We start from the raw sequence: 25,727 nt of genomic DNA on the forward strand, positions 1-25,727 counted from the left end.
TCAGTCATCTACCCATTCAAAATGGATTTAAAGGGATAGTTCACCCAAAAATGAAAATTCTGTCATCATTTACTCACCCTCATGTTGTTACAAACCCACATACATTTCTTTGTTCTGATGAACACAAAGGAAAATATATTGAGAAATGTTTATAACCAAACCATTCGTGGACCCCATTCACTTCCATAGTAGGAAAAAAGTATAGTATGTATGTAAATGGGGTCCATGAATGGTTTGCTTACTAACATTTCTCAAAATATCTTCCTTTGTGTTCATCAGAACAAAGACATTTAAACAGGTTTGTAACAACATGAAAGTGAAAAAATGATGACAGAATTTTCATTTTTGGGTGAACTATCCTTTTAAGAGATTTTTCACTTTATCTAGGGGTTCTAGCGGACCGATCACAGCGCTTGCGGTCCACGTAAAACTAACGTGTTGTTACATTTTTGTAGAGGTGCACGTCAGGTTACGCAGAGCTATGCACAGCCAACGCCGTAGCTATGGCATAGCATAGGAAGAAGTAGGTAATCCGGGTATTGTAAACTTGGGCATACTTCTTTTGTTTCTTGAAAAGTATGTGTTTTTGTAGCCAGAGACTACAGCAGTGGGCTCTAGTGAAGTCGGCAGTCCTAGACATTTTAGCTCCAATCCTAATCAATCACATTTGAAGCAGGAAATCAATGTCTTTGAGACTGCTAGAAACCTCCAGGAAGGTGTGTTTGAAGAAGGTTAAAGCTAAATTCTGCAGGACTGCAGACCTTCATATACAATTAAAGGGGACAGAGAATGAAAAACCATTTTTACCTTGTCTTTGTTGAATAATGGTTGTCTACCCACATTCACAAACATACAAAAAGTGCCAGGCATGCTAAACATCTCAGTCTCATAGAAATTCCTCTTTTAGAAATGTCAGCCAGAAAACGGCCCAATCTGAAAAACTGATGCTCATGACATCACAGGCATCTCCCTGCCCCTCCACTTTAAAATATTTGGCTACATTTTTTGAGTGGCAGCAAAGTCAGCCAATCAGTAATGAGATTGCAAGTTAAGCCATTAGGGGGAGCCAAATAGGTGCAAAACCACTTGTTTAAAATCCCCCACCCTAATAGAGCTATCTGAGAGAGGTTTTTAGGAAGCTTCTAAGGCATTACAGACCCAAACAAAAACATTTTTGTCTACATGTCACATCAAAGAACAAGGATAAATACTCTGTTCAATCATTCTATGTCACCTTTAAGACAGAGTTAATTTACTGTTAAATATTTCTAGAATAATTAAAGTATCACAAGTAATGAAAAGACATATAGAGTGGTAGTTTTGGATATTTTTAGTAAAATGTTAAACATTAATGGAGGTAAAGAGGATGTCGGAACACTTGCAACATGAAAACCAGAAAAAATATGATTATTAAAAGCTTGGCTTGGTAGAGAATCATTGGCTGGCTCTCAATCAGCTCCCTTGCCAACTCCATAAAACTGTCTTTTATAAAGACAAACGTTTGTTTTAGCCACAATCCACTTAATATTTAAATGTAATATTCCTCTACATTTTTGCACGGATATGTTCAAGAATAATGAAAGTGTTTTTCATAATATACTTTAACAAATGTTTACAAATTAAGTCAGCGAGATGTTGGTTTTGCCGGTTGTTGATGAATAACAGCTGTGAATTATCACAATGCCTTAACCAGTCACTCACGTCACAGGAAAAAAGTGAACAGTGTCTCAATGTTAAGTGAACTAGGGTCTTTACTTTACCAGTGCCCAAATCTGCATAAACGATATACTGATTCACAACCTCGGGAGGTAGGGAGTGAATTGAGACACAGCCATTCATTTGATCATAAAATGAGTCAAAAAGTAAAAAAAAAAGTTTAAGAACATTTTCAACAGTATTTACTATTGTATTTAAGGTGGAAAATTCTATAAGCAAAATCAATAAAATATATGGCAAATGATTCTTAAGAAAAGAACAACACTTCTTTCTTTCTACAGAGGAAAATCTAAAAATCTCCTGACACCAAAGATGAGACCCCAATTCACAGGAAATAACATAAAAGAACTTTCAGTGTGTCCGTGTAATAAAATGTTAGTTTCATACATTTTACATTTAAATTGACCATAAAACAAAATCTCACCTACTTTATAACTGTTGGCATATTCTCACTTTAAAAGATGACCACAAGACAATATGTCATTCTGTGATTCTCAATCGCAAAGGCTTAGCAACTGATTTGAATCATATGTAATTATTGGTAAATTTCTGTCTGTGATGCCACTTTGTGGTTCTACTTTCACATTTACAAACTTTATCTTCCAGTGATTATTGTCCAGCGGTGAACGAATGAGCCCAAACACCTGCTCAAAAATCCCAAGACAGGCATTGTCACGGTGGATGGTTCCTGCTACCGCCACTAACACCAATCCATGAGGTGAAGAAATACACTTCAACCCATGACCCTCCAGGTTTGGGCAGAACAACAGACGTTCTTGTCCTACAAGAGCATGAAGCCGCTGACTAACCAGTTCTGCTCCATTAAACTCGTCTAAACGCTGCTCTCCGGTGCATAACAGAAGCCGCAATCTCACATCTAGCCAGAAATGCTGAGGACCCCACTCCTGCACCGGCTCGCCATATGTGGGGTTCTGAGAGTTGAGAATGCTGAAAAACCATTGGCAAAACTGTTTTCCCAAAGCTGTGATGTCTGACAGACCATCCCCAATGTTATGCGAAGAAACAGTTGTGCTCTTCCCACTCACCTGTTTAACACATGAACCAAATAAAAGCTTAGTATTAGTCAATTTGACTTATTCTGAAGCACTGTGACATTAATTGTATGGCCCCACACACAAAAACGAATTAATTTCTATAAATACCCTGCTGAAAAAACCGGCATCAAACCAGCATGGGAATTATGCTGGTCTATGCTGGTTTAGCTGGTGGTCACAGCATACCAGCACCAAAACACAACAAATGCTGGTATGATCAGCATGGGATGCTGGTGCTAATGCTGGTTTAGCTGGTGCTAATGCTGGTTTGTTGCTGGTTTAGCTGGTGCTAATGCTGGTGCTGATGCTGGTTTGATGCTGGTTAAGCTGGTGTTCACTAGCAAACCAGCACCAAAACACAACATATGCTGGTCTTGCTGGTATGCTGGTTTTTTCAGCAGGGTATACAGTGGCGGCCGGTGACTTCTCTTCTGAGGGGCACAAATTCAAAATATGTGTTTGGTGCATTACATCTTTTTTAAAGAAAGACCTGATTTAAGACATAGCCGACAAATTAGACCAGAGTCGGTTTAAAATACGCAAGGCTGCTAATATTATACCCAACCCGTGTCTGAGGAAACTTCAAGACCCTCGGGACGAACCTCTGGTTTTCGGTTCAAACTGGACCCGTGAAGACCTCTACGTCCAACCAGATAATCTTCACAGATTAACACAACTTTTATGAATTTTGAAGTTTAAGGTTAACTAGAAATAAAATCTATCCCTAGGCTACAAGCAAACTACTGTCTCTCGACATCAACATCATCATCACCAAGCTCAACAACAGCTCTTTCAAGCTTTATTATACACATTTAAAAACATTTTCCCTCTTAGGAAATACTGGATTAATCTTTGGTAGGAATTGTGCCTATGTTGTGTTGTTTTGGAGATATTTATGCATGGTGAAGACGTTAAAAAAGTCCCCAACAAAGTTTGTAGTCCCATGTAGCATCTTGTTAGCAACTGCCCTTTTAAAGACACGTACAACCTTTACAAAACCACAAGTGGGGGCATTACAAACATGAAAATATATTGGGCTTATGTAAACACAAGATCTTATTTAAGGAGGAGTATAACAAAGATTAAGTAAAAAAAAAAACATCACTTGAAACCGGAACTCGCGTCCGGGTTTGCCTACAAAAATACGTCATCACTGCGACACCCAGTAAAACGAAATGTATCTGAAAAACTAAAGTGAAACTAAAAAAAACTATCAGACAATGTGGAAACTTAAAAGTAAAACAGAAATCTAGCATAGGTTATAAGTAAACAACAAATTCAAATTTAATTTAAGCAAAAAAGTTACATTTGAGGTATAAGACATGTTCTTTGCAGATTTTTAAGAGATCATCCTCTTACACCCACCTCACCAGATGACCAAAACTCAAGGGTCCTCCTGATCAACTGATGTTTATCAGCGTTGGGTAGCATGGCAACCCCTTCAATGGCAAGATACTTAAAAATGACATCACGATGGACCTTTTTTCTCTTTAGTAGCTCTTCGGCATCCTGGGAGTAAGTTATGATGGCCTCAATGGCTTCTATAAAAGAAAAAATATTGTGACAGCTGCAATGCTAATAAAATAAATCATTAATTTAATTACACCGATATAAATAGCCAGCTATAGTTCGAAGCTGGGCTGCACAGCAGGATTTGTTTTTGTGGATCGTAAATTGCCAGTGTTAGCTTCAGTCTTACCTTCTGTACCTTCTACATCGATCAGTCGATTTGTAACTGTATCTTTAAGAGCCAACAAGTCATCATTGGATAACAATTTCAACAGTTTTTTACAGCCAATTTGTTCTTTTACGGACAACTTTGACATATTTGTTAAGTTAAACTACGCATTCTCTTTGTACGTTGCCGCGTTTCAGTGGGTGTGTGTTTGACTGCACTGCAGCGCCTATGCAAGTGACGTTGAGGCATCATCAGCCCTTCAAAATAAAAGTTCATGAATAAAGTATTTATCAATGATTTATATAAGGATAAGTGATTTATAAATGTATCTAAAATCATATTTTTATCCTTTACCTTTTGGAAACCTGTAATTGTCATTTTTATTGTGTAGACCTGCTTTGTACTTAGTACTTTTTTAAAACCTGTAGTGTCGATTTTATCGTGCAGACTTGTACTTTGTACAACACTTTGGATATACAATGTTTACATGTGCTTTATAAATAAATGTTGTAGTTGTTGTATCTGTTGATTTATATGTACATCCTAAAGCCTATTAAATTATGGGAAGTGTGAGTATTTTTAACATTGTCCTGAAAATACAGCGCAACCGATATTAAAATATTTATTTTATATTCAGCAGTCCATCCAACCCGCTTTTGTTCTTCAGAAAGTTGCTGGGACTGCTTATATTTTTGGACAAAAATGAATACTAAATGTCCTGTGTAAGTTTGTTTATTTTTAATATGTTATAATGTTAAACAACTACAGTTATGCTTGAAAAGATCATACACGATATTAAAAATAAAAGTTTTCTTTTTTTTATGTGGAATATATAGGTGTACATCAGTATTATTGCCAATAAATAATATGTGTGTTCACATCGAGAGTAATGTAATTTCATCAAGTCGACGCACGATGGCAGAGGTACAATATTTTTTTAAAAAATTGTGTTCACTGAGAGTTTAGTTTAGTTGAGGGGTTGGCGTAGATGGGCGTTTTTATGGAATGAGGTGATTATCACAGTGAGACTGCGGTCACCACTCCCCGTGTTCGTGGAGCAGTCAGCCTCACTGAATGAGAGACGCGTCCCGACACTTCTCACGGGATACACACAAAGACAAAAGCACTGAGAAGAGACACAGGACACGCATCTCCAAATTTGACTAAAGTTGGATAACGTTTTAGCCCCAAGAGTGGATTTAAAGGACATTTTACTCCAAAGCGCTGAGGCAAGTTCTCTTTGCATTTATTTAAAGTTCGTTGCTGTTTCCTTCAGGATAAAGAAAATGTTGGATTAAATGCTGTTTGTAAACTTTCGAGCTGTGCACAATTGTCGGTCTATCCAATTCATTCATTCATACATTCAGTGGTAGGCTATCAGAGATGGAAAGTTTTTGTAAATCTGAGTGGACTTTGGGGAAACGATCTAACTGTTTATTTTTGCAAAACTTTTATACAAACAAACTGCAAACCGCGTGGCGCTTAACTTTCAGTCGAGTCAGTGCGTAAGGAAAAAAAAAAATAATGACTTTATTTCAGATTTTCAGTGTGAGCTGGATGATTCAATGGAAAAATGTCAAAAATAAATGCGATTAAAAAAGCTTTGTTTTGTCCAATTGCCAAGCAACGTGCGTATTCATATAAGATATTTGATAAAAAGGAGAACGTAACGGTAGCATTTACATAATGTAAGTTGGATGGCAGCACACGGGATCCTGATGGACTTGGATGAGTTGCATTATGGCTGAAACAAAGAACTCTGAAGCCTACTGAGTTTGAGCTGGATCTAAGCTTATATGTGTCTTGCACTACACTTTTTGACTTTTGTTTCAAGCAAGCGCCGCTAATACCCAAAGTTTTAAACAATTTGATCGGATCCCTAACCCTAAGAATTGTACGTGCAATTTCTCCAGCATGTTTGTGCAACAATGCATGAAACTCCCATCTGATTTAAGATTTAAGTCCAGTAGAAGTGCAATAGACATTGCTGAAGTGATCCGAGCCGCAAAATGGTAGAAACCTTATAGGCTCTTTTAAATTGGGCATAAGTAACTTACCCAAACCATGTAGACACCACCAAGAAGAGCAGATTATTGTAGTAACACCCTGGCTACTACCCACAACACTTTAACAACTACATAGCCCTGTCAACCACCCAGAAACCACTAGCAACTGAACAGGCATTTTATTAACCCTGGAGAACCCAGGAAAATCCAAAAACCCATTTATTCTATTGAACAAATATGAGCCCGTGGGTTCTTCAGGGTTAAAATGACTGTAATCACACACTATACATAACACCCACAAATAGCCAAAAGTTATGCTCCATTAGTTGATGAAAATAGTTTATTTATTTAGTCTTAATAATGAATATTTATTAAACATTGATATCTTTAACCATATTAAAGTAATTTTATAAAAGCGAATAATTCTGAAATGGTAAATGGTACTTTAGATATACACTCCATCGTAAACTTTATATATGGTCAGTTGAAACGTGGACAAATGTGCCAGAGAGCTGCTCATATATGGTTTGGTGTAAAGTATTTAATCAGTGTAACTGGAAACCATGGGCTTTAGTGTGATTACACTGCTCTGTACCTAAACGTCCTGACTGCCCCGTCATAGAAAATTGGTTTATACCATGGTATTCATTTTAACTGACAGGATTAACTGCTTATGTGACCAGTTTAAGATTTGAGTTATTATTTAGTTCCGTTTAGTGTCACATTTAGTGTGGCATATTTACATATTTCTGCATGAACTTTGAATGATGAACAAATATTTGTTTATTTATTTTCACTAGCAGTAAACTTTAGAAATTACAGGTGCTGTTTATGATGTGTTTGTGGGCCTGCTATATTGAACATTTCACCCACATACAGCATTGTCCATTAGTCCACCCACTGAACACCTACACAGCAGCGCTTTTGCCTGGAAAGGTGCTTTGTGAAACACATTCAACAGTATCCTTATAAAATATCATGTTTGAGAGGTGTGATGTAATTGTGTAATACGTTTTTGTAAAGGCTGGGTAGAGTTGTTTACTGATTGAGAGGGTTAGGTCTGTGAGGTTACATTGAACCAGGGCTTGACATCTACTTATGAGCCACCATGGCCAATGGTTTTACAAAGTTACTAGCCACAATTTTATTGTGATTGAAGTTTACTGTGATTTGATCAAATGTATTTGAGCTGTTGATATCTGGGAATAACAAACCTTGGAATGTCGCCACTGGCCAACGAAATCAAGTATTTCAAAGGACCCTGTAGTTATTTAAGAGACCATCATGTAATACTAGACACCAAATCAAAAGTGCAGAAAATCAAGGAATAGCGTGTCATCTTTGTTTGCCTCTTTCCCAGTTAACTTGCGAGTGACGTGCTTACATTTGGGAAGAGGGAAGCACTGACATATGTGTCTTCATCAACCAGATGTATTTACACTTGTCCGGTTTCATCTAAAATGCGTCCCAGACCACTTCCTGAAGTGATCAGATTTAATTCCGCCTTGAAAACATTTCAGAGGGCATTTACACCTGGTCTTTTTACAATCGGATAGCATTCTGATCAGAGAAAACGCATGAAGTGACCAGGTGTAAAAGGCCTTAAGAATGCATTTGCATATCTTACGGGGTGCCGCCGGTAGCTATCAGGGGTTGTCTGTCAGGATAGGAGAACTAAGGGAGAAAATTCAGCCGGTTCTGAAACAAACGCCCCAAACGTGTCAGGTGTGACAACACCATAACAATGTAGCACGATAGACAAACTACAAAGTGACTTTTGAATTATGTCAGAAAGTCATCTAGACATCAACTCGGCCTTTAATGCATTTGGAACCTCACCTCCAGATCTATAAAGAACTGATGAATTCAATGTTGTGTTTTGTCACTTGTGTGTTTTATTATGCCTTTAATGTGCTGCCACACTGCTCCTTTCGTTTAGTTCTTCACAGGGACTTTTTGGTTACACTAGGTGTGTTCGGCTTCATATGTAACCGTGGAGACCGATCAGTGTATGATAAATTAGAGCGAGATTGTTTCCAAAACATACGGAATTCTGTATGATTCCAAAACATAATACCAAGTTTCTTGTGAATAAACAGTGTGCATAGAGCAGCATGCTTGTAACCCAAGAGTTGCCGTTCGAGTCTTGCGGACCCTTGCTTGCGACTTCAGTGCTCTTAATTTAAGCAAGGTACCTGCCCCCCATTGCTCCCCGGGTGCTGCATTGGCCACTGATTCTGGTGTGTGTGTGTGTGTCACTACTTTCAGTACGTGTGTTTACAACTAACTGAATATGGTAAATGTAGAGGTCACATTCCATTGGTCCTTATGTCACTTTCACCTGTATTCATAGAAACTATAAATGATGCCCAAGGGGTAGCAGTTTGGGAACTTTATTGAAATGTAATTTTAAGAAACAGTTGAGAGATTTCGGTCTTTTCCAGTTCCAGGAACTGGATTGAGACCTTAAAAAAGTATAATATTATTATTATTATTATTTTAAATTAGAAATGAGGAAAAGAAACACAAGTCCTGGAGATGTGATTCAGGGATGCATTCCAGTCTGCTAAACCTGGCTTCTGCGGGATTGTTGAAAGTCAATCCAAGGGTTTACCCTGGATATGCTGCAGACTTGCATAACAGTGTTACAGGTCACTGAGCAAGCTCACAAATTGTCACAATGGCTTTGCCCCATCACTCCATTAGAAGTCTGTAGTTGCCACCATCACCAGTCATGTGTATGGCTCTGTATTTTGTGGCCTGTAGTTGATTAAACTCAATCGTGTTGTTTGCTCGCTCCATTAACATCACTTACCTATGAGGTCAACGACTGAACCATTTTGATCTTTATTTGCAGAGTATATATTTTTAAATGAAAGCATTATTTGATCCAAGCTACACGGAAATGTCATCTATGCTTGCAATAAATTGTATTTCCCTGTTTGATCTCACCGTATTTTGGTCTTTCTGGGTATTCTGGTGGAAGGGAAGTGCATTTCTCTTGAAGGTTAGAAAAGGGACTTACTGCTCTACCTTGACTGTGAGTGGAAAATCACACATGGCTCAGTTCCAGGAATTTTAAATTATATATTATTGCACTGTAGAAATGTAGGACAGCAGACAGATTTTGAGTTTGGGCCAGTTCAGAAAGATGATGGCTAAGCAATCTAGTGAAATACAAATACTACCTGGATTACTGGATTTGTGAACAGCTGTTAGGTGATTCATTAAATCTCGCTTCAACATTAATTACTTCATTTACTAATGCATGCCATGTCAGTTATGAAGAGGAAAGCTCCCCTTATGTACTCTGACAAAATTATGGCGCTTTTCCATTGCATAGTACTCCACGATTTAGTTTAGTTTGGGTCGGGTCAGCTCACCTCACTTTGGCGTGGTAAGCTTTTCCATCGAGTTTAGTATCACTTCGGAGTGGGAGGGATTATAGGCGTGTCGTTATATTTACGCTGCCTACTGCTGTGACATCATACACGTGAGAGCGTTGTTGTACATTCCCATACATTAATTTATTTCTAAGTCTGCCACAAAATTAAAATTGATGTGCAAATAGATGTTTGAACGTGACGATTCTCTCAGACCAATCAGTGATCTACAGTGTTTTCGCGTCACGTTTGGTATCAGCTCGGGTCGCTTGGAACCCCAACCGAGGTGGTACGAAAAAAAGTATCGGGTACTACGTACTGCACCCAATGGAAAAGCTCCCAAAAGTAAGCTGACCCGACCCAAACTAAACTAAACCGTGGGGTACTATGCAATGGAAAAGCGCCATTAGCTTGACCCCACAATATTTACTTAATAGATACCGGACAATCACTATTATTGTCTCGTCTTATAATGGCATATTTAGCTAGCTAAGGGGCAGTTTACATTTCGCATCTAAAAGTGCACAGAAAACAAGCTTTTTCAACTGTGGTGCCACCGCACCTCGAATAAAGAGGATGTCGCAACTGCGTGCGGGTCGCTACCGTCTCACTCTTTTTTTGAGTGCACTTGGCCAAATAACGTATTTGCGCAGAAGACGCGAAATGTGAATCGCCCCTTAATCTAACTTGGTAAGTCATCATAGCATGTTTCAGGCAAATCTCAGTTTTTAAACCAAAACTTAAAAGTTGGGATTAAAAGCTTCCAACATTTATAAAGTAATGTGATCCAGTTAATCAACATTATTTTAAAGCCCTTGTCAGAAAGAGTTATCTCTTTATCGTTCCTTCCTTTATCTGTATATTCAGCTATGTTTCTAAAGGTTTTCATTTATTGATTACATTTTCCAGTGGTTTTCCAAATGTAGTTATGTCACTGGGTGGAATCTGGGTTACTAGGCTACCAGCACAGATTAACATCTAATGTTGTGGAGTACCGAGGACTGCACCAAGCATTTAGAAATTAAATGACACTGTCAGAGTTTCTACTGAAATTACATTCTGATGTTTTTCCCTACCGTAGTCCAGAGATAATCAGAGACTATCCCTTTAGGAAAACATGTCAAAAACATAAATGTTATATTCAGGGGCACACAACTTCACAAGTAGTGAATTTAATACAACATTTAAGTCCTCCTGATCTATCTTTCGCTTTTTCTCTTACTCAGTCTAACGTGCAGGGTGAGTTATTTATACCATGGTATGTAAATAAGTATACACAAAATAGAAGAATCTGTTGCAGACCTAATTTAGCCTGCCAACATGATAATTCCAGAACATTCACTATGGCACATTACATAGACCGTTTCATTGGACGCATGTGTGTGGCCGCGTTTATGCACTTTAAACCAAAAGTAACTTTCGGTTTGTTTGTTTGTTTTTAATTTATCAGTCTGGGTAGTGGCTAAACTGATTTCTAAAACAAATTTCGGTTTGCTACAGACGAGGGAAGAGACAGACAGACGATGCATCACCGTTTGGCTCAGAAGTTTTGCAGCCAGGCAAGAATAAAGGGCGATTTATAGTCGTGCGTAGGTCCTACGGCGTAGCCGCGACGGCGTAGGTTCCGCGTCGGTTTTCATTTATACTTGTGCGTCGTCGTCCGCGTTGACGTGCAAACACACCCGCAGACCGCTGGTAGCCAGTTATCACGCGTGTAACCACAGTAGCAGCAAAAGAAGTCACAGAAGAAGAAGCTAAGCAAGTTAACCCACAAACGAAGAAGAAACAGCAACTTGTTGTGTATGATTTGAGAAGACCAGCAATGATGGAAGTAAATAAACAGCGACTTTTGATGCAGTTTGAGTTAAATCACTCCTCAACTTGGCTCATCTTTGTTTTCACCGTCAGAAACGGAAATACCTATGACGCAGTTTTTTTACCTGACGGGAGGGGTTCTGGTGGACCAATCACAGCGCTTGCTGTCCGCGTAGATCTGACGCGCTGTTAAAAATTTTGTGAGGTGCGCGTCAGGCTACGCAGAGGTACGCACGTAGCTACGGCGTAGGACCTACGCACTACTATAAATCGCCCTTTAGCTTACATTGTATACAATAATTTTACACTTTAAAAGATTACTCCAATTTTTACAAAAAAAAAAAAAAAATTCTGAAAAATGTACTCACCCCCATGTCATCCAAACGTTTGTCTATCTTTGTTCAGTCGAGAAGAAATTAAGTTTTTAGAGGAAAACATTCCAGGATTTTTCTCAATTTGACTTTATTGGACACCAACAGTTAACAGTTTAAATAGAGGTTTAAAATTGCAGTTTGAACGCAGCTTCAAAAAGCTCTAACTGATCACAACCGAAGGGTCTTATCTAGGAAAACGGTTGTCATTTTTGGCAAGAAAAATAAAAAAATATGCACTTTTAAATAGGGATGTTCACATTGACCGTTTAACCGTTAACCGAAGGTAAGAATTTCTGACCGATTAACATTATCAGTTAAAAGAAAAACATTTTTGTTAATGCACGGTGCGTGTCCTCATGAGCCGACAGACAATTCGCCACTTTTCTATCTTTAATTTGTGATCGTTGGGTTCGTTTATAGTCCTTTGAAACAAAAAAAAACTGTTAAGTGTTGAGTTAAGTATTAAGTTTTGGGCTCTATTAAAGTCCATTAAAATGAGAAAAATCCTGCAATGTTTTCCTCAAAAACCATAATGGGCCCTATCTTGCACCCAGCGCAATTGACTTTGTCAGTGACGCATGTATCATTCGTATTTTGCACCGGCGCACAGCGGGTTTTTCCCTCCACAGAAGCACGTCGGCAAACTAGGGAATGAACTTGCGCTCCCTGGGTGGTTCAGCGCAAAAAAAGAGGCGTGTTTTGGCGCAAACTATCCCTGATGCTATTTTGCAGTTTCAAAAAACAATTGCGCCACTGACCAGAAAAAAAAAGTTTAAAGTCAGTGGCGCGTTGCGCGTTGTTCATTATGCTATTTTAAGGGCGCATGCTTGACCATAATGTATAGCGTGCACAATGCGCATACACTGTGCTTATCTAATCTACATTGTTACACTAAAAAATATTAACACATGAGATAAGGGGAATCATAGTGGTGAGCATTGTGGTGATAGATTTTATTTATTGTGTGGCTGCGTTAAAAAGTTCTCATGCAAATAACGATTAAAATATTTTCATAAGTTTGTTGTGTGGCTGTATTACGTTTATTTTATGTAAATAATAATTAAAATGTTTTCATAAGAAACCTTAATGTATATGAACTTGATTTGTAAGAGTACTTTGGGGTTGGACCTTGCTTGCGTTTCTTGGGTCCGATTTCAAAGCCCCCAAACCCTTTCAGCGGTGAGGGTGGACGCAGCGATGTCCTCTGCTGGCGTCAGGTCCTGAGGCAGATCCACCTCCCGTTACACGGCGTGCCCGATTTATGCTGGCAAGCTTGGTATTCCCCCGTCTCCTGACATCATTTTAGCGCTTGGCGCAACAATGGGAATGGCAGCTGATGAGACAATTGTGGCTATTTCCTCTCACGCCTGTTTAACCTACGCTGATTTGGGCGGGTTTCTCCTATCCCCATACAAAACAACTTCTCTGTCTTTGACTGCTCTTACAAGAACGTCGGTCTCCTCGGCTGTAAACCGCTCCTGGCGTACGCCTGGTAAATCCGTCATAATAATAGCAACCCGCCATGGAACTTGCGCCCTTGCGTTTAAAGGGAATGTTGGATAGCGTTCTGATTGGTTTATTTGACGATAAGCCCAAACCACACCTATGAATAATGAACCTACTTCAGACCAACCCCTTATTGATTTGCGCCCGGCGCAAGAGTTATTTCTCACGCCGGGAAAATAGCAACAGCGCCCAAGATCCGCCCACAAACTCACTTGCGCGTTGCGCTTCGCACTTGCGTTTCAGATCGTTAAAATAGGGCCCAATTTCTTCTTGACTGAACAAAGAAAGACATCAACATTTTGGATGACATGGTGGTGAGTAAATTATCTGGATTTTTCTTTTAAGAAAATGGAATATTCCTTTAACTACTCTGAAATGACTCTGTTGTTGTTAATACTATGTGGAAGTCCACGGGAAGTTGCGTTTGGTCCACAAAAGCTGTTTGTTTATGTTGTTGCTGCTGAAACCGTCTATACCAGGATGTTGCTTACTCAATCATCAAGACACAAGGAATACATTAATTCATCATTTTGAACAGGACAATGAACTTTTGAAAACATAGATTGTTAAAATTAGATGGGAGTCATGGGACATATAACCAATGTTGTAGGTATTAGGGCTGAACGATACATCGAATTTTCATCGTCATCGCGATATGAACTCACGCGATGAACACATCGCAACAGACAGCCTTGACGCGATGAATGAAGGGAAAACGGTAAGCGCATGTAATGAACGTTTGACCTATCACGTTTATTCCTGAAGACATGCCCTGCGTCCCAAACCGCATACTTCCATACTATATAGTAGGCGAAAAGCACTACTTCTCGTACTCTTTGGATACTATATAGTATGGAAGTAGGCAGTTTAAGACGCACGGATGGTTTGCGCGTTCAGGGGAACCCCCAAGTCAGCTACGCTCAGATTGATTTGTGAGGTGTCAGTTGCGAAGCTGTGCCTGTTAGCAAAAATGATGGCGAGAAAGGAGAGAATAGTAAGGAAAATGTGCTGTCAAACGAAGATCTTGTGGTAAAAAGGAACAGCACTTCAGCTGGAATTATTTTGGATTTAGGAGAGATGACGCCGCAAACACAGGTACTGTGGAAGCGGTGATTCACATATATTGCGTCTATTGCGCGCTCAAGTTCATTATTTCAAATGTATGTTCGCTCTGGAAGCGCCGTGGTCACGACTCGCACGCAGTGCGACGCGCTCTTTATTTCCAGGTATTTCAAAAACATTTTAACTTTTCAGAATGACACAAGCGCAGCGTGCAGGTCATGTGACAATAACCTACGTGTCTAGCATTTTCCACCCATTTTTAGGCGCGACATGTGAATGGCCTCTAAAACATGGAAAAAATATAAAATATTTATCGCAAATCACATCGTCATCGCAACATTAAACAATTTCATCGCACATCGCAACTTTTCCTCACATCGTGCAGCCCTAGTAGGTATATTATATAAAATCAGATCTGGACATATATTTAAAACACACTATAGTGCTACAATATGATATTTTATGACAACAACAAAACATGCAAGCATATTATGTCAAATCAAGGTAAACACCGACAGATTTATGGAACACGTGGGAAAAATCAACTCCGTTATCATCAAAACATTAATATACCATAATTGTTTTAATGATTTTCAGAATAAATAATTCAACTTTTAGAGGTTTAAGATCAGCTAATTTTTTATTTAAATTAAAAATGTTTTCTATTAGAATAAAATACTTCCTGTTTCCTATTTTTTTATTTACCTGAATGTGCCCCCAATTCTGCATTGGGTTGTAACCATTAACTTATATTTAAACATTTTTTATTGGTAATAAATTTAAGGCAGAATCCAGGAAGTGAATGTCACTGGGTGGTTAAACCTTTAAAGGACATTTCTGGGAAAAACAAATGTTTATTGAATAATAAATTTAGTTGAAGTCCTTCTAGAGAGCCAAGAAGGAAAAGGTGTCTTCTAAAGAATTTGTAGATCTTGCCAGCAGTTGCTATGCAGTGTTTTTACAGAGAACTGGTGGATACATCTAGTTCTCTTCTGTCACTTTATTTGACCTTTAGTCTGGGTGCTACTTATTTCTGTTTCATAGGTAACTGTTAATCAAATCCCATGCTGCTAGGTTACAGCTGTTGCCAAGACACAAATGGAGCTAGACACAAAGACAAGTACTTTCCTTGTAGTATCTGAAAGCAAAGGTAATGCAAAACAGAAAAGAAAGGAGATTTCTGTGTTGCCAAGCATTATTGTGATCATTAAACATTCATTGAAATTATTTGAGAATGCTCGTTAGGCTCTAGTATATTTTTAACCCAGCATTTGGTCAAAAATGGAACAAACCCAGCAATTGTGTTAAAATTAACCCAGCAAATGTTTTTAAGTGACCCAACAATGGACGAAAACAACCCATCATTTTCATTTGAAACAACCCAGCATAGGTTCAATTACAACCTAAGGTAAAAAGTGTATGTCAGGCAGGTATGTCTTTCCAGTGATTCTTAGGGAATCGTAATAATTAGAAATGCACTGAGGGTTTTTTTTTTTGGCTGATGCCAAGCCAATTTAAGTTCTACTGTAAACTCATTACAAATTTTTTGCCAATTTTGGAGGGTCTATTAGAAACTTTATGGGCCACATTTTCATATTTATATTCTGTGTGTGTGGTTCATATGAGTTTAGAGTAACTTTTTTTTCTGATACATCTGACAAAGTAAATTTTTTACACTCTTAATTTTGTTTTGGCAAGTGTTTATTTATTTAACATTATACTATGCAAAATGACATTATACCCTGTGCCCTCACACAGTAATATTAACTGTATATCAGTAATTATATTGTAATTTATGTTGGCATTTTTCATGCTATAGCTGATATGCCAATGGTTTTAAAATGAGATAAATATGTGAAATTTGGGGCAAAATGAGGTGAAGGGACATTCTCATTCTAACTGGATTCCAGTTACATGTCTATGTTCTGTTTTCTCAGATAAAAACAACTTTAAATGTGATTACATTTCCCCTTAATGTTTTTATTTGTTTAACAGGCACAATGTTTTGTACATTGGCAAACTGAGATTCTCTCTAGGAAGGCAAACAATCGCATGATCTGCCCTTTAGCTCTGGCAATGTAATCTCTAATTTAACTTTATTTTGTCATGCAAAGCACATGCCACATGCCCACAGTGAGGGCCAGACATATATTTTATCAACAAAGTACAATGTGTGATACTGTCTGCATTTTGTTTGTAACACATTTCTTTGCCAGTGTTTTTATTATGACTAGGACTTGTGATGCTTGGAACGTGAAATGTTATAGTAGTTTAATGCTGAGCTCTACAGTTTGCCATTGTCTATTTGTTTGAATGGTCCACAGTGGTTTAGGAGCTCAGCAAATCCCTGCATCAAAGTCCTGAATGTGACAAAGTCCTTTTAACTCATGCCATGTAAATGGCACCTGGATTAGTGTCCAGAGAAGGCTGATGAAGAGAAGTTAAAAAACTGTCACTCCCAGCATGGAGTTTTTCGTTATATAATTAGCAGAATATCTTATGTCCATTCTGTAACTAAACATGCTGGTTCACTCCGGTATTACTATGCAAACACATCCTTCAGAAATTGTTTGCATTAGGTATGTTTAGAAATGCCTGTTAAAAACTGATGAGATCACATCCTAGGGCAAAGATCATCAGGATTACTAAACCAAAGACGAGAAAATATTTTAAAAGCAATGTTCTCGTGTGAAATTTGTTAAAATATAATGTTTGTCTATTCATGTTGTTTTATAGATATTATGAAAAATATGCTTTTCAATTTTAACCAAAAATGCTTAAAGGTGCAATTTGTAAGATATTTGCAGTAAAATCTCCAAAAACCACTAGGCCAGTGTTATATATTTTGTCCAGCTGATTACTATCAATATCTGTAATGTTTTCAACTACTTGTAAATCGTGAGAAAATTTCCATTCAAAACATTGACACGGGGCAGTGCAGTCTCTTATCAATGACGTTAAAGCAACACTATGTAGTTTTTTTACTTTTAAATAATGTCTCTAAAATTATTTCAGTGATAGAACTACTTTTGACTGGACAAATTGTACTGTTGCTGCAACCTGAGCAGCCTCCTAGCTGCTACAAGCACACTCTGAAAGTGGCGGTGGAGGGTAGGAAACACAGCCCCGCCCCTCCCCCTGCCTGCAAAAGAGTGTCTGATACCAGGCACTGTTGCGCTTTTCAACCACATGGGGGAGCTGTAAGTCATTTTTACATGGAAACTACATAGTGTTGCTTTAATATCCATGTGACCCTTTGTCACCGCCTTTACTGACGTAAACGACATGACAACAGTGGTCGAGCTCGAACAAATAAAATGGCGGCCAAGGAAGCGGCTGGAGCACAAATTTAGTGAAAATAAACGTATATTTTCACTTTTTAAGCATTTTAATTGCATTTCTAGAGAGAAATTAGTATTGTAGTTTTCAAATTTGTGATTAGTTATCACAAAGGCGCTCTCTGTTTATATTTCAAACACCGGCTTTTTAAGTGCGTCGGAAAGCCTTTCTCTGAGCGGCCTTCAGGCCTCCGAGGCCGAAGTCATGGCCTCATGAGGCAGCGAGGCAACAAGTCCTCACTGCCTTGAGTTTTCGGACGCAGCGAGCCGGTGTCGTGGACAAATGCGGAACTATTTGATAGCGCCTGTCGGGCTACGCGCTTGCTTATGAACTTATGGATATCTCTGTACCGTCTGCCTCTGGTTGTGTCAGCTCCTGTAAGCGTACGGGCCAACCAAACGACCCAAGAAGAGTTTGGAACAAAACGAGGGAGGATCAATTTGTTGTTGCATTATCTGGATGGAGAGAGCTTCACGACAACATTTAACTAGACCGATATTCTGATCCTGCTTGTGTTTTACGCGATGGGTGAGTTGTTTTGATTCGTAACCCTTCAAAAAACGTATGCTATTATATTGATCACAACATTAGTGTGTAGATTGTAATCAGCGCGTCTTCCCGCGGAAGATATGCACATCAAAAGGTATTGTACAGCAATATAAATGGTCATTTTAAGACACTTCACAATAAGATTTGTACTGTCAATACATTATGTGAAAAATCATTGTAGATTGTAAGTTGAAAACTTAATTCTGTGCTGTGTTTACCATCGAATTTGGACTAATACTGTAATATATATGACTAACAATTTCGTTTTGAACATCACATATAAACTTACATAATGAAATAAACGATGTCATCATAGCAACATTTATAAGACTTGATTACCTTATCCATCAATTTGATTTCTCGTTCTCGTCTGATTGATGGCCATCAGCGGTTGAGTTAAAGACTACAAATCCCATAATTCCACGCTGCTTCAGAGCGTCGGTAAACAACATCATTGTTTTTGTTTGATCTGGCGCCATCTTGCGGCGCATAATTGCAAATTGTATCTTTAATGACATACAGTATGTCAGGTGGTTATACTAATAGCACATTAGATACAAACAAATGTAAACATCTCAAATGCATGTTGATTCTTCTAAAACACATTTTTCAGACATGTATTTTAACAATACTTTATAAAGTGATGTCACTATTTATTATATAGCTTTATAATGTGTTAGAACATCATTGTGTTCGCAGTCTGTTAAAAGGTGGGATGCATGATTTTTGAGAAACACTTTGGAAAAGGGATTTGGGTTGAGTACCAAAACACACTTGTAGCCAATCAGCAGTAAGGGGCGTGTCTACTAACCGACATCGTTGCCGAGGTTAGGGTTGCCGCGGTGACAGAATTTTCCCACCGGTTAATCGGCACGTCACAAACCCGGTGATCCCAGTTTCACCGGGTGGGAGGGGCTTATAAATGCGCATGCAGACGTGCACATTTTACTTTCCCTTTTGAATTACGCAACTGTTTAAATGCAGTGCTTGCGTATGCTGCGTTAAATCGCGTATGAATTTGCGTGCGATGCGAGTGCAACAGCTGGTTTAATTAAGTGCTTGAGTCAATGTGCGGCGCATTGTGCGCAGGTACCCGCCAGTCCCAAGCAGAGCAACCGGCTACTTCTCCATAAAGCGCTGTTTGAATGATGGGTTTATTATTTTTCTTGATGAAAAACACAACAACAAAACGATCTCGCTTATATTAAACATCATATATGTATATTATAACAAAAACAAGTAAGCACACGGCTTCTTCCATCGTCTGGTCGGTCAGCTCGTCTCGCACACTGACAGAAATAAATGAAACCTGACACCGGCTGCTCTGTGACGTGACGCGGGTTCAGCTCCGCTGAATTTAGGCAGCAGACACATTCATTTGTTAGTGTGTTTCCTCTCTCTAATGAAACTAAATTATGTAATTACACGAAAATATCAAAACGACGGTGAAAGACGGTGTCGCGGTGGGCAAGTGATCTAACCGGTGAGAACCTGAAGCACCGGTAATCACAGTTTCACCGACTATCGCGGCAAGCCTAGCCGGGGTTACTTATTTGTGAAGTGGGTACATCAAATGAAGGTCCAGATTCTATTGAAGTAGGGGTGTGTTTGTTAAGGTCATTTCAAATATCAACATTGGCTTTCAGAGATGCACTCCGCCTTTAAACAACCTATTATGGCAAAAAAAAAATTTTTTTTAATAATTTGCTTATTCAAAACCTGTGTGGTGAAACCGGGTGTGCTTCATACGTCCTCAATTGTGAAGCTGCTGGCTCTTTGATCACCCCCTGGTGGCTGGATGCAGTACTAGTCCTAAATCCCGCTCTCTCCATGCAAGTGATTGGCACTTGGAGCGGACTGTCAGAGCTTCAACGAAAGATTGAAGACATAACTAACCATTATTTTTCAATTTCTGTGTCATTTCACACTAACAAAATGAGTTGTATTTAACTTTCCTTATTTTAGCATTTAAGGGGCGTGGTTGAATTGGACGTGCAATTGTTTGGGCGGAAGTTTGATACTGCAGCTTTGCCATCGAGCTCCACGGCCGATTCCTTCTGCACATGCATTGGCTCCAAACTGATGTTTTTGGTGTTACATATCAGCTTGCATTGTTGTACATTTTACGTTCAGTTCATTACAATGGAAGGAAGCGGTGTCATCTATCTTTTTTACGGTCTATGGGTGAAACACGCAGATTGAGATTCTCCCCATCAATGATGTCATCGAAGGGAAAGCCCCGCCCTATTTGCATAGATACACCCGAGAGTGAGAAGCACCAAATCTATCATTGTTGTATCTTTGCTGTAGCAGCTGGAGTTTTTCAATGGTCTCCGCCAAAAAGGCATTATGTCTGTTTCACCTTACACGCCTGAGCTGTGCATCAGGAGAGCTTTGCAGCGTGTGCCAATTGTATTTTCTCACGTCACATGACTTTTGATTTGTTTCATTCACGTTGTTTTTGTACTTTATCTGGTTTGTGTAGTGTGAGTTATAGACAAATAAAAGCCCATTGCACTTTCTGTTGCTTTGAACTGAAGGTTATGATAATAAATGAGGGTTTGTTTGGTATTTGACACCAAATTTTTTCGTAGTTTTGATGCATTTTGAAATGTTTGTTTTTAAAAAAACGCCACAAATTTTACTGAATGTAAGTGTGCGAGTGTGTGCGTGAGAGGGAGAGCGAGAGCATATGTGTGTATTATGTCACACCCCTTTATATCTTTTTTCTGCATTTGTGGCTGATTTTATTTGCCAAATTCTATACAAATGCTCTCTGCGGCAGTCATAGATGTGTGTGTTTGTGTGTGCGTGTGTGTTTGTGTGATCATGTGTTTTGTACATTGCATATATTTTTTGACACATGGAAAACAATTCCTTTTTTGCATTTCCCTTTTTTTTTTCAAGACCAAATTAATAAAAAAAAGTTTTTACATATTTTCAGAACAACTGAATCAATCCCAGTTTTTGTGTATATGTAGATAGATTATTTAGGAAAAGTCACAAATTTTATATCTCTGAGATACTAGTTTTAACTAATGAAATGTCGATTGGGGTCATGTATACCCCAAGGACCAATTGAGGGTTAAACATGCTTTTGTGGTTTGGTCAAAAAAACTCCTGACAACGTTTGTGGAAGTTTATTTTCTTGGAAAATGCTAAACATCATTGTGACTGTTTAAAACATTACCTATATAGCATGTGAAGGCAGCATGAGACCTGAGCTATATATAGTCTTTTTACCACGATGCCGTCTGCTAATTCTTAAAATGCATTTAATATGCACAGTACAGTCGGATGATTGACTTTATGAAATGGTTCAAACATTTAAGCCTGTCATTGGGTAAGATTCTTCTGCCTTTTTGTGGCTGTTTGCTAAAACATGAGTTCTTGAAACTCCTACCTCTTCCGGAAAGCGTGCCGGGAGCAACAGCTAATTTGCATTTAAAGGGACACACTAAACGCAAACATCTCAAAATTGGCAATATTTACATGCTCTACTGGGGATCACAATGGGTGACCTTGAAAATTGTTTTCTCACTGACCAAAATAGAAATCAAATTAAATGCCTTCAGAATTGTTGACCAGATTTTTCTGTTTTCTCTGTAGGGGGATAATGTCCAAAATGGAGGTGAAGACTTCACTTCTCGACAATATGATAGGGGTTGGGGACATGGTCCTCCTTGAACCCCTGTCAGAGGACTCTTTCATTGGGAATCTAAAGAATCGTTTTGATCACAACGAGATTTACGTAAGTAAGCGTTAAGAGCAGAATGTTGAGCCTTGCTGATATTAAGTCTTGTTTTAGCACAAGCTCTGTCCCATTCACTTTTTGACTGGATGCCCTCTGCAGTTTTAGCTTTTTTTAACAAAATACAATTCCCCAGATGTAAGGACATAATACATTGATGTTTGCATGATTTACATGCGATATGATAGCTGGCTCATTTTCTTTCTGTTTACGGACATGACGTAATAACAAAAAAGTTATATTTTCAACAAATTATAAATCATTATTGTAAGCTTACCATTGCAAATCACGGTTGAGTAAGAAGACCGTTTTGAACACTGTTTTATTTTTTTGGTTTATTTAAAAAAGATGTTAAATTGCAGCTTTCAACTGGATTTGTAAGAAGAACACGCATAGTATAAATCCGTTTTTGTCTCTTGTTTTGTCTTTGGCATCATTTTTGACGCAAGTAGTTGCAACACAACATAAAAATGTGGGTTACCTCTTTTATCTTTAATCCAGGGCAGGACTTAGGGCTTTAAATGTTGGCACTAAAGATGCTATAATTCTCAATATAGGCTAATATTAAACCATTTGGTATGACCTCAGCGGTTTAATACACTCGTGTGAATTGCGTTTTCTCCTCCAAATTAATCCCTTGCATTTTATTATTCTCTTTGTTCGTTTGTGTCTGTAAATCTGCTGGCCGATCTAGTTAAAGGCCTCCCCAGGAGTACATATCCAATCACTACACGCTAAAGCTAGGGGCGCTTTTACCTATGCTTGTGCTGCTGGTGTCAGATTTCTCATAAACACACTCTATATGGTGAGAAACCACAGCTTTTAAGTGATGCAGTGTTTCCCATTCATTTCTAATTTGTGCCACCAGTGTTAGCAACTCTTTCACTAGATTTTGGGACTTTTGTTCAGAAGAGGCACATAACGGCAAAACCTAGCGTCTTTTTGGATCAACCTTAGCTTTCATTGTGTAAATAAAGGGATAACAAGGTCTCAGTGAGAAGCAGCACATTGGATGAAAGCACCGTTTCTGAAACAGTTTTGGATATATTAACATGAACTCAGTACGTCTGTAAATAAGCACATGGTTACTTGGACAGAGGCTGTGCACTGTGTGAAAGAATATAGTCAAAATCGCCGCTCTTTGTGTGGTAATTTTGTCAGACAATGTTGCAGTTATAAATCTGATAATTGATAGCAGGAAATATGTAAATGAGAACAGCTTTTTTTAATGCAAAAACAACTTTAGGAAGTTGTTTTTGCATTAATGTAAAAAAAGAATTGCAATTAAAACCATGTTTCCCGTCTTAACATTTCACTGTTCTTGTCAACTAAGCATAGAAAATGTATAAACCCTTTAATGGGCAAAGTCATCAGAAAAGAATTGAAATTGTGAGCTTTTTTCACAAATTATTGTGGAGCTCTAGTTATGTTTTTATTTTATTTTTTGCAAGAATTACACGTTTTCTGTCTAGTTATAGAATGTAGTCACATTGTATTCACATTTATAAAAGTTGCATTTAACTCAATGCTACCGTAAATTCCCAGAGAACTACAGGAACGATTTTACTCTGATGCCCCCTCCTGAGGATCTGAAACCTCATTCACACAGCACTTTAGGTTCCAGAAAATGTCCATAAAATTGTCAGAGAGGCTTTTCAGGGTACCGGTCGTCCCACAAAAAAAAAAATAATTCGCTGCACAAAAGGCCGTCAAGTGCATCTCGGAGAATAGTGCGTAAGCACTTCACACCGCGAGCACACGGCCGACATGAGAAAGACATGGTCCGGACCGTCACTGTCTGAAGGATAACTAGCCAGTTGATTAAACAACTCTGACAATAGCGCGGATGCGCGCCACACGGCCGAAATGAGATAACCCCTCGTTCAGACAGCCAGCGACGTTATCGCTGTGTGTCGCTTGCCTACCATGTGCCGGACTTTAAATACGTTGGGTGTCTTTATGGGATCTTTGTGTGTGAATGCAAGCACAAATTCTGAAAAAAAGTTGGCAGTGTGAATGGACCAAAAATCAAGCGATTCAAGACAAATCTCAGATGCATTTTTCATGTATTTTCCTTAATCTCTGTTTGAAAAGGTCTTCTAAGAAAGGACCTTTAGTTGGTTCCAATGTTCAGCTTAGGTTATCTTGTAATGTGAGCTGTTTAGGGATCAAATCTTACACTTCAGAGCAAATCACAAAAGCGTACTGCACAGAGAACTGTGCTGGCTGAAACAAAATTACGTAGACCAAAGTCGATATTTGTATGTTTTAAATTTGTGAAGACTGGTCACTTTATTGTTTTGTTGGTACAATTGAGGCAAATCAACTTTATTGTTTAACCATAACCTTCAGGACAAATGTGTCCAAAATCAATATTTTTTTTAAAATAAAAATGTTTTCTTAATCTGAGCAATACAAAACTTGTAAACTTCCCTTTTTTATCTCTCGAGCACACAAATAAGTTAATTTAAATAAGTTAAGTTGTTGAAAATAAAGATAATCTTTCATCTTTGCTTGATGGACAGAAGTGTTCACCTATATGTAATTAATGTGTGAGACTATAATGCAGAGCAATTATTTTATTTGTCCAGTAAACATCAATAAATCCAAAACAAAACAGATCATACATGCATAAATGAAACCTTTACAACCCTATACACTCTTAAAACGAATGTGTTAAATTAACACATCTTGTGTCTAGTTAAGGACAACACACCTAGTGTGTTGTCCTTAATTTAACACATCTCTGTGTTATTTTTAGAACAACACACTTTGTGTTGTTTTAACACATCTTGTGTTGTCCCTTTTATTTATATGAACTCTAAATCAGCACGAAATAACACATAATGTGTTAAAAACAACACATAATGTGTTAAATAGTTTAACACAAAGCAATGTGTTAAAATTAACACATCCATGGTGTGTTAATTTTAACACATTGCTTTGTGTTAAACTATTTAACACATTATGTGTTAATTTTAACACATTATGTGTCATTTCGTGCTGATTTAGAGTTCATATAAATAAAAGGGACAACACAAGATGTGTTAAAACAACACAAAGTGTGTTGTTCTAAAAATAACACAGAGATGTGTTAAATTAAGGACAACACACTAGGTGTGTTGTCCTTAACTAGACACAAGATGTGTTAATTTAACACATTCGTTTTAAGAGTGTACAATCCTCAATGTTGCCCACACAAACACACTTCCACAAACAAAGAATTGAATGAGCCAGTAACTGACCAACATTTTTTATTAAACCTTTTATTAAAAATGTTATCCCATTTATTTAAAATGTCATTGGGACCACAAAATCGAGAATCATGTCAATTTATGATCACATTATAGGATAGTTCATCCAAAAATGAAAATTCTGTCTTCGTTACTCACTCTCATGATCTTACAAACCTGTATAAATGTCTATGTTCTGATGAACATAAATGAAGATATTTTGAGGAATGTTTTTATCCAAACCGATCAGAAGTCCTGTT

At 38.1% G+C, this 25,727-nt stretch overlaps 2 protein-coding genes and 1 long non-coding RNA gene across 7 annotated transcripts in view; 1 reads left to right on the top strand and 2 right to left on the bottom strand.

Annotated features, from left to right (window-relative positions):
* The window catches only part of LOC135782653 (uncharacterized), a 237,809-nt gene that overhangs the window by 87,731 nt on the left and 124,351 nt on the right, over nucleotides 1–25,727 (bottom strand). The gene's annotated exons all lie outside the window — the stretch shown is intronic.
* On the bottom strand, nucleotides 1,308–4,688 carry c15h3orf38 (chromosome 15 C3orf38 homolog). The gene is made up of 3 exons (XM_065293090.2): nucleotides 4,471–4,688; nucleotides 4,137–4,312; nucleotides 1,308–2,762 (listed from the first exon to the last, which is right to left on the bottom strand). Exons 1-3 carry the CDS (start codon nucleotides 4,595–4,597, stop codon nucleotides 2,211–2,213), a joined length of 855 nt encoding a protein of 284 aa, XP_065149162.1. The 5' UTR covers nucleotides 4,598–4,688; the 3' UTR covers nucleotides 1,308–2,210.
* myo1b (myosin IB) overlaps nucleotides 5,476–25,727 on the top strand; it is a 114,240-nt gene continuing 93,988 nt past the window's right edge. For all 5 annotated transcript variants that reach the window (XM_065293074.2, XM_065293075.2, XM_065293076.2 and 2 more), the window contains exons 1-2: nucleotides 5,476–5,678; nucleotides 22,093–22,234. In XM_065293074.2, coding sequence (XP_065149146.1) covers nucleotides 22,100–22,234 — 135 coding nt within the window. In that variant the 5' untranslated portion in view covers nucleotides 5,476–5,678; nucleotides 22,093–22,099. The remainder of the gene's footprint in view (nucleotides 5,679–22,092; nucleotides 22,235–25,727) is intronic.

The sequence above is a fragment of the Paramisgurnus dabryanus genome, chromosome 15 (assembly GCF_030506205.2).
Source record: "Paramisgurnus dabryanus chromosome 15, PD_genome_1.1, whole genome shotgun sequence".
Taxonomy (NCBI): Eukaryota; Metazoa; Chordata; class Actinopteri; order Cypriniformes; family Cobitidae; genus Paramisgurnus; species Paramisgurnus dabryanus.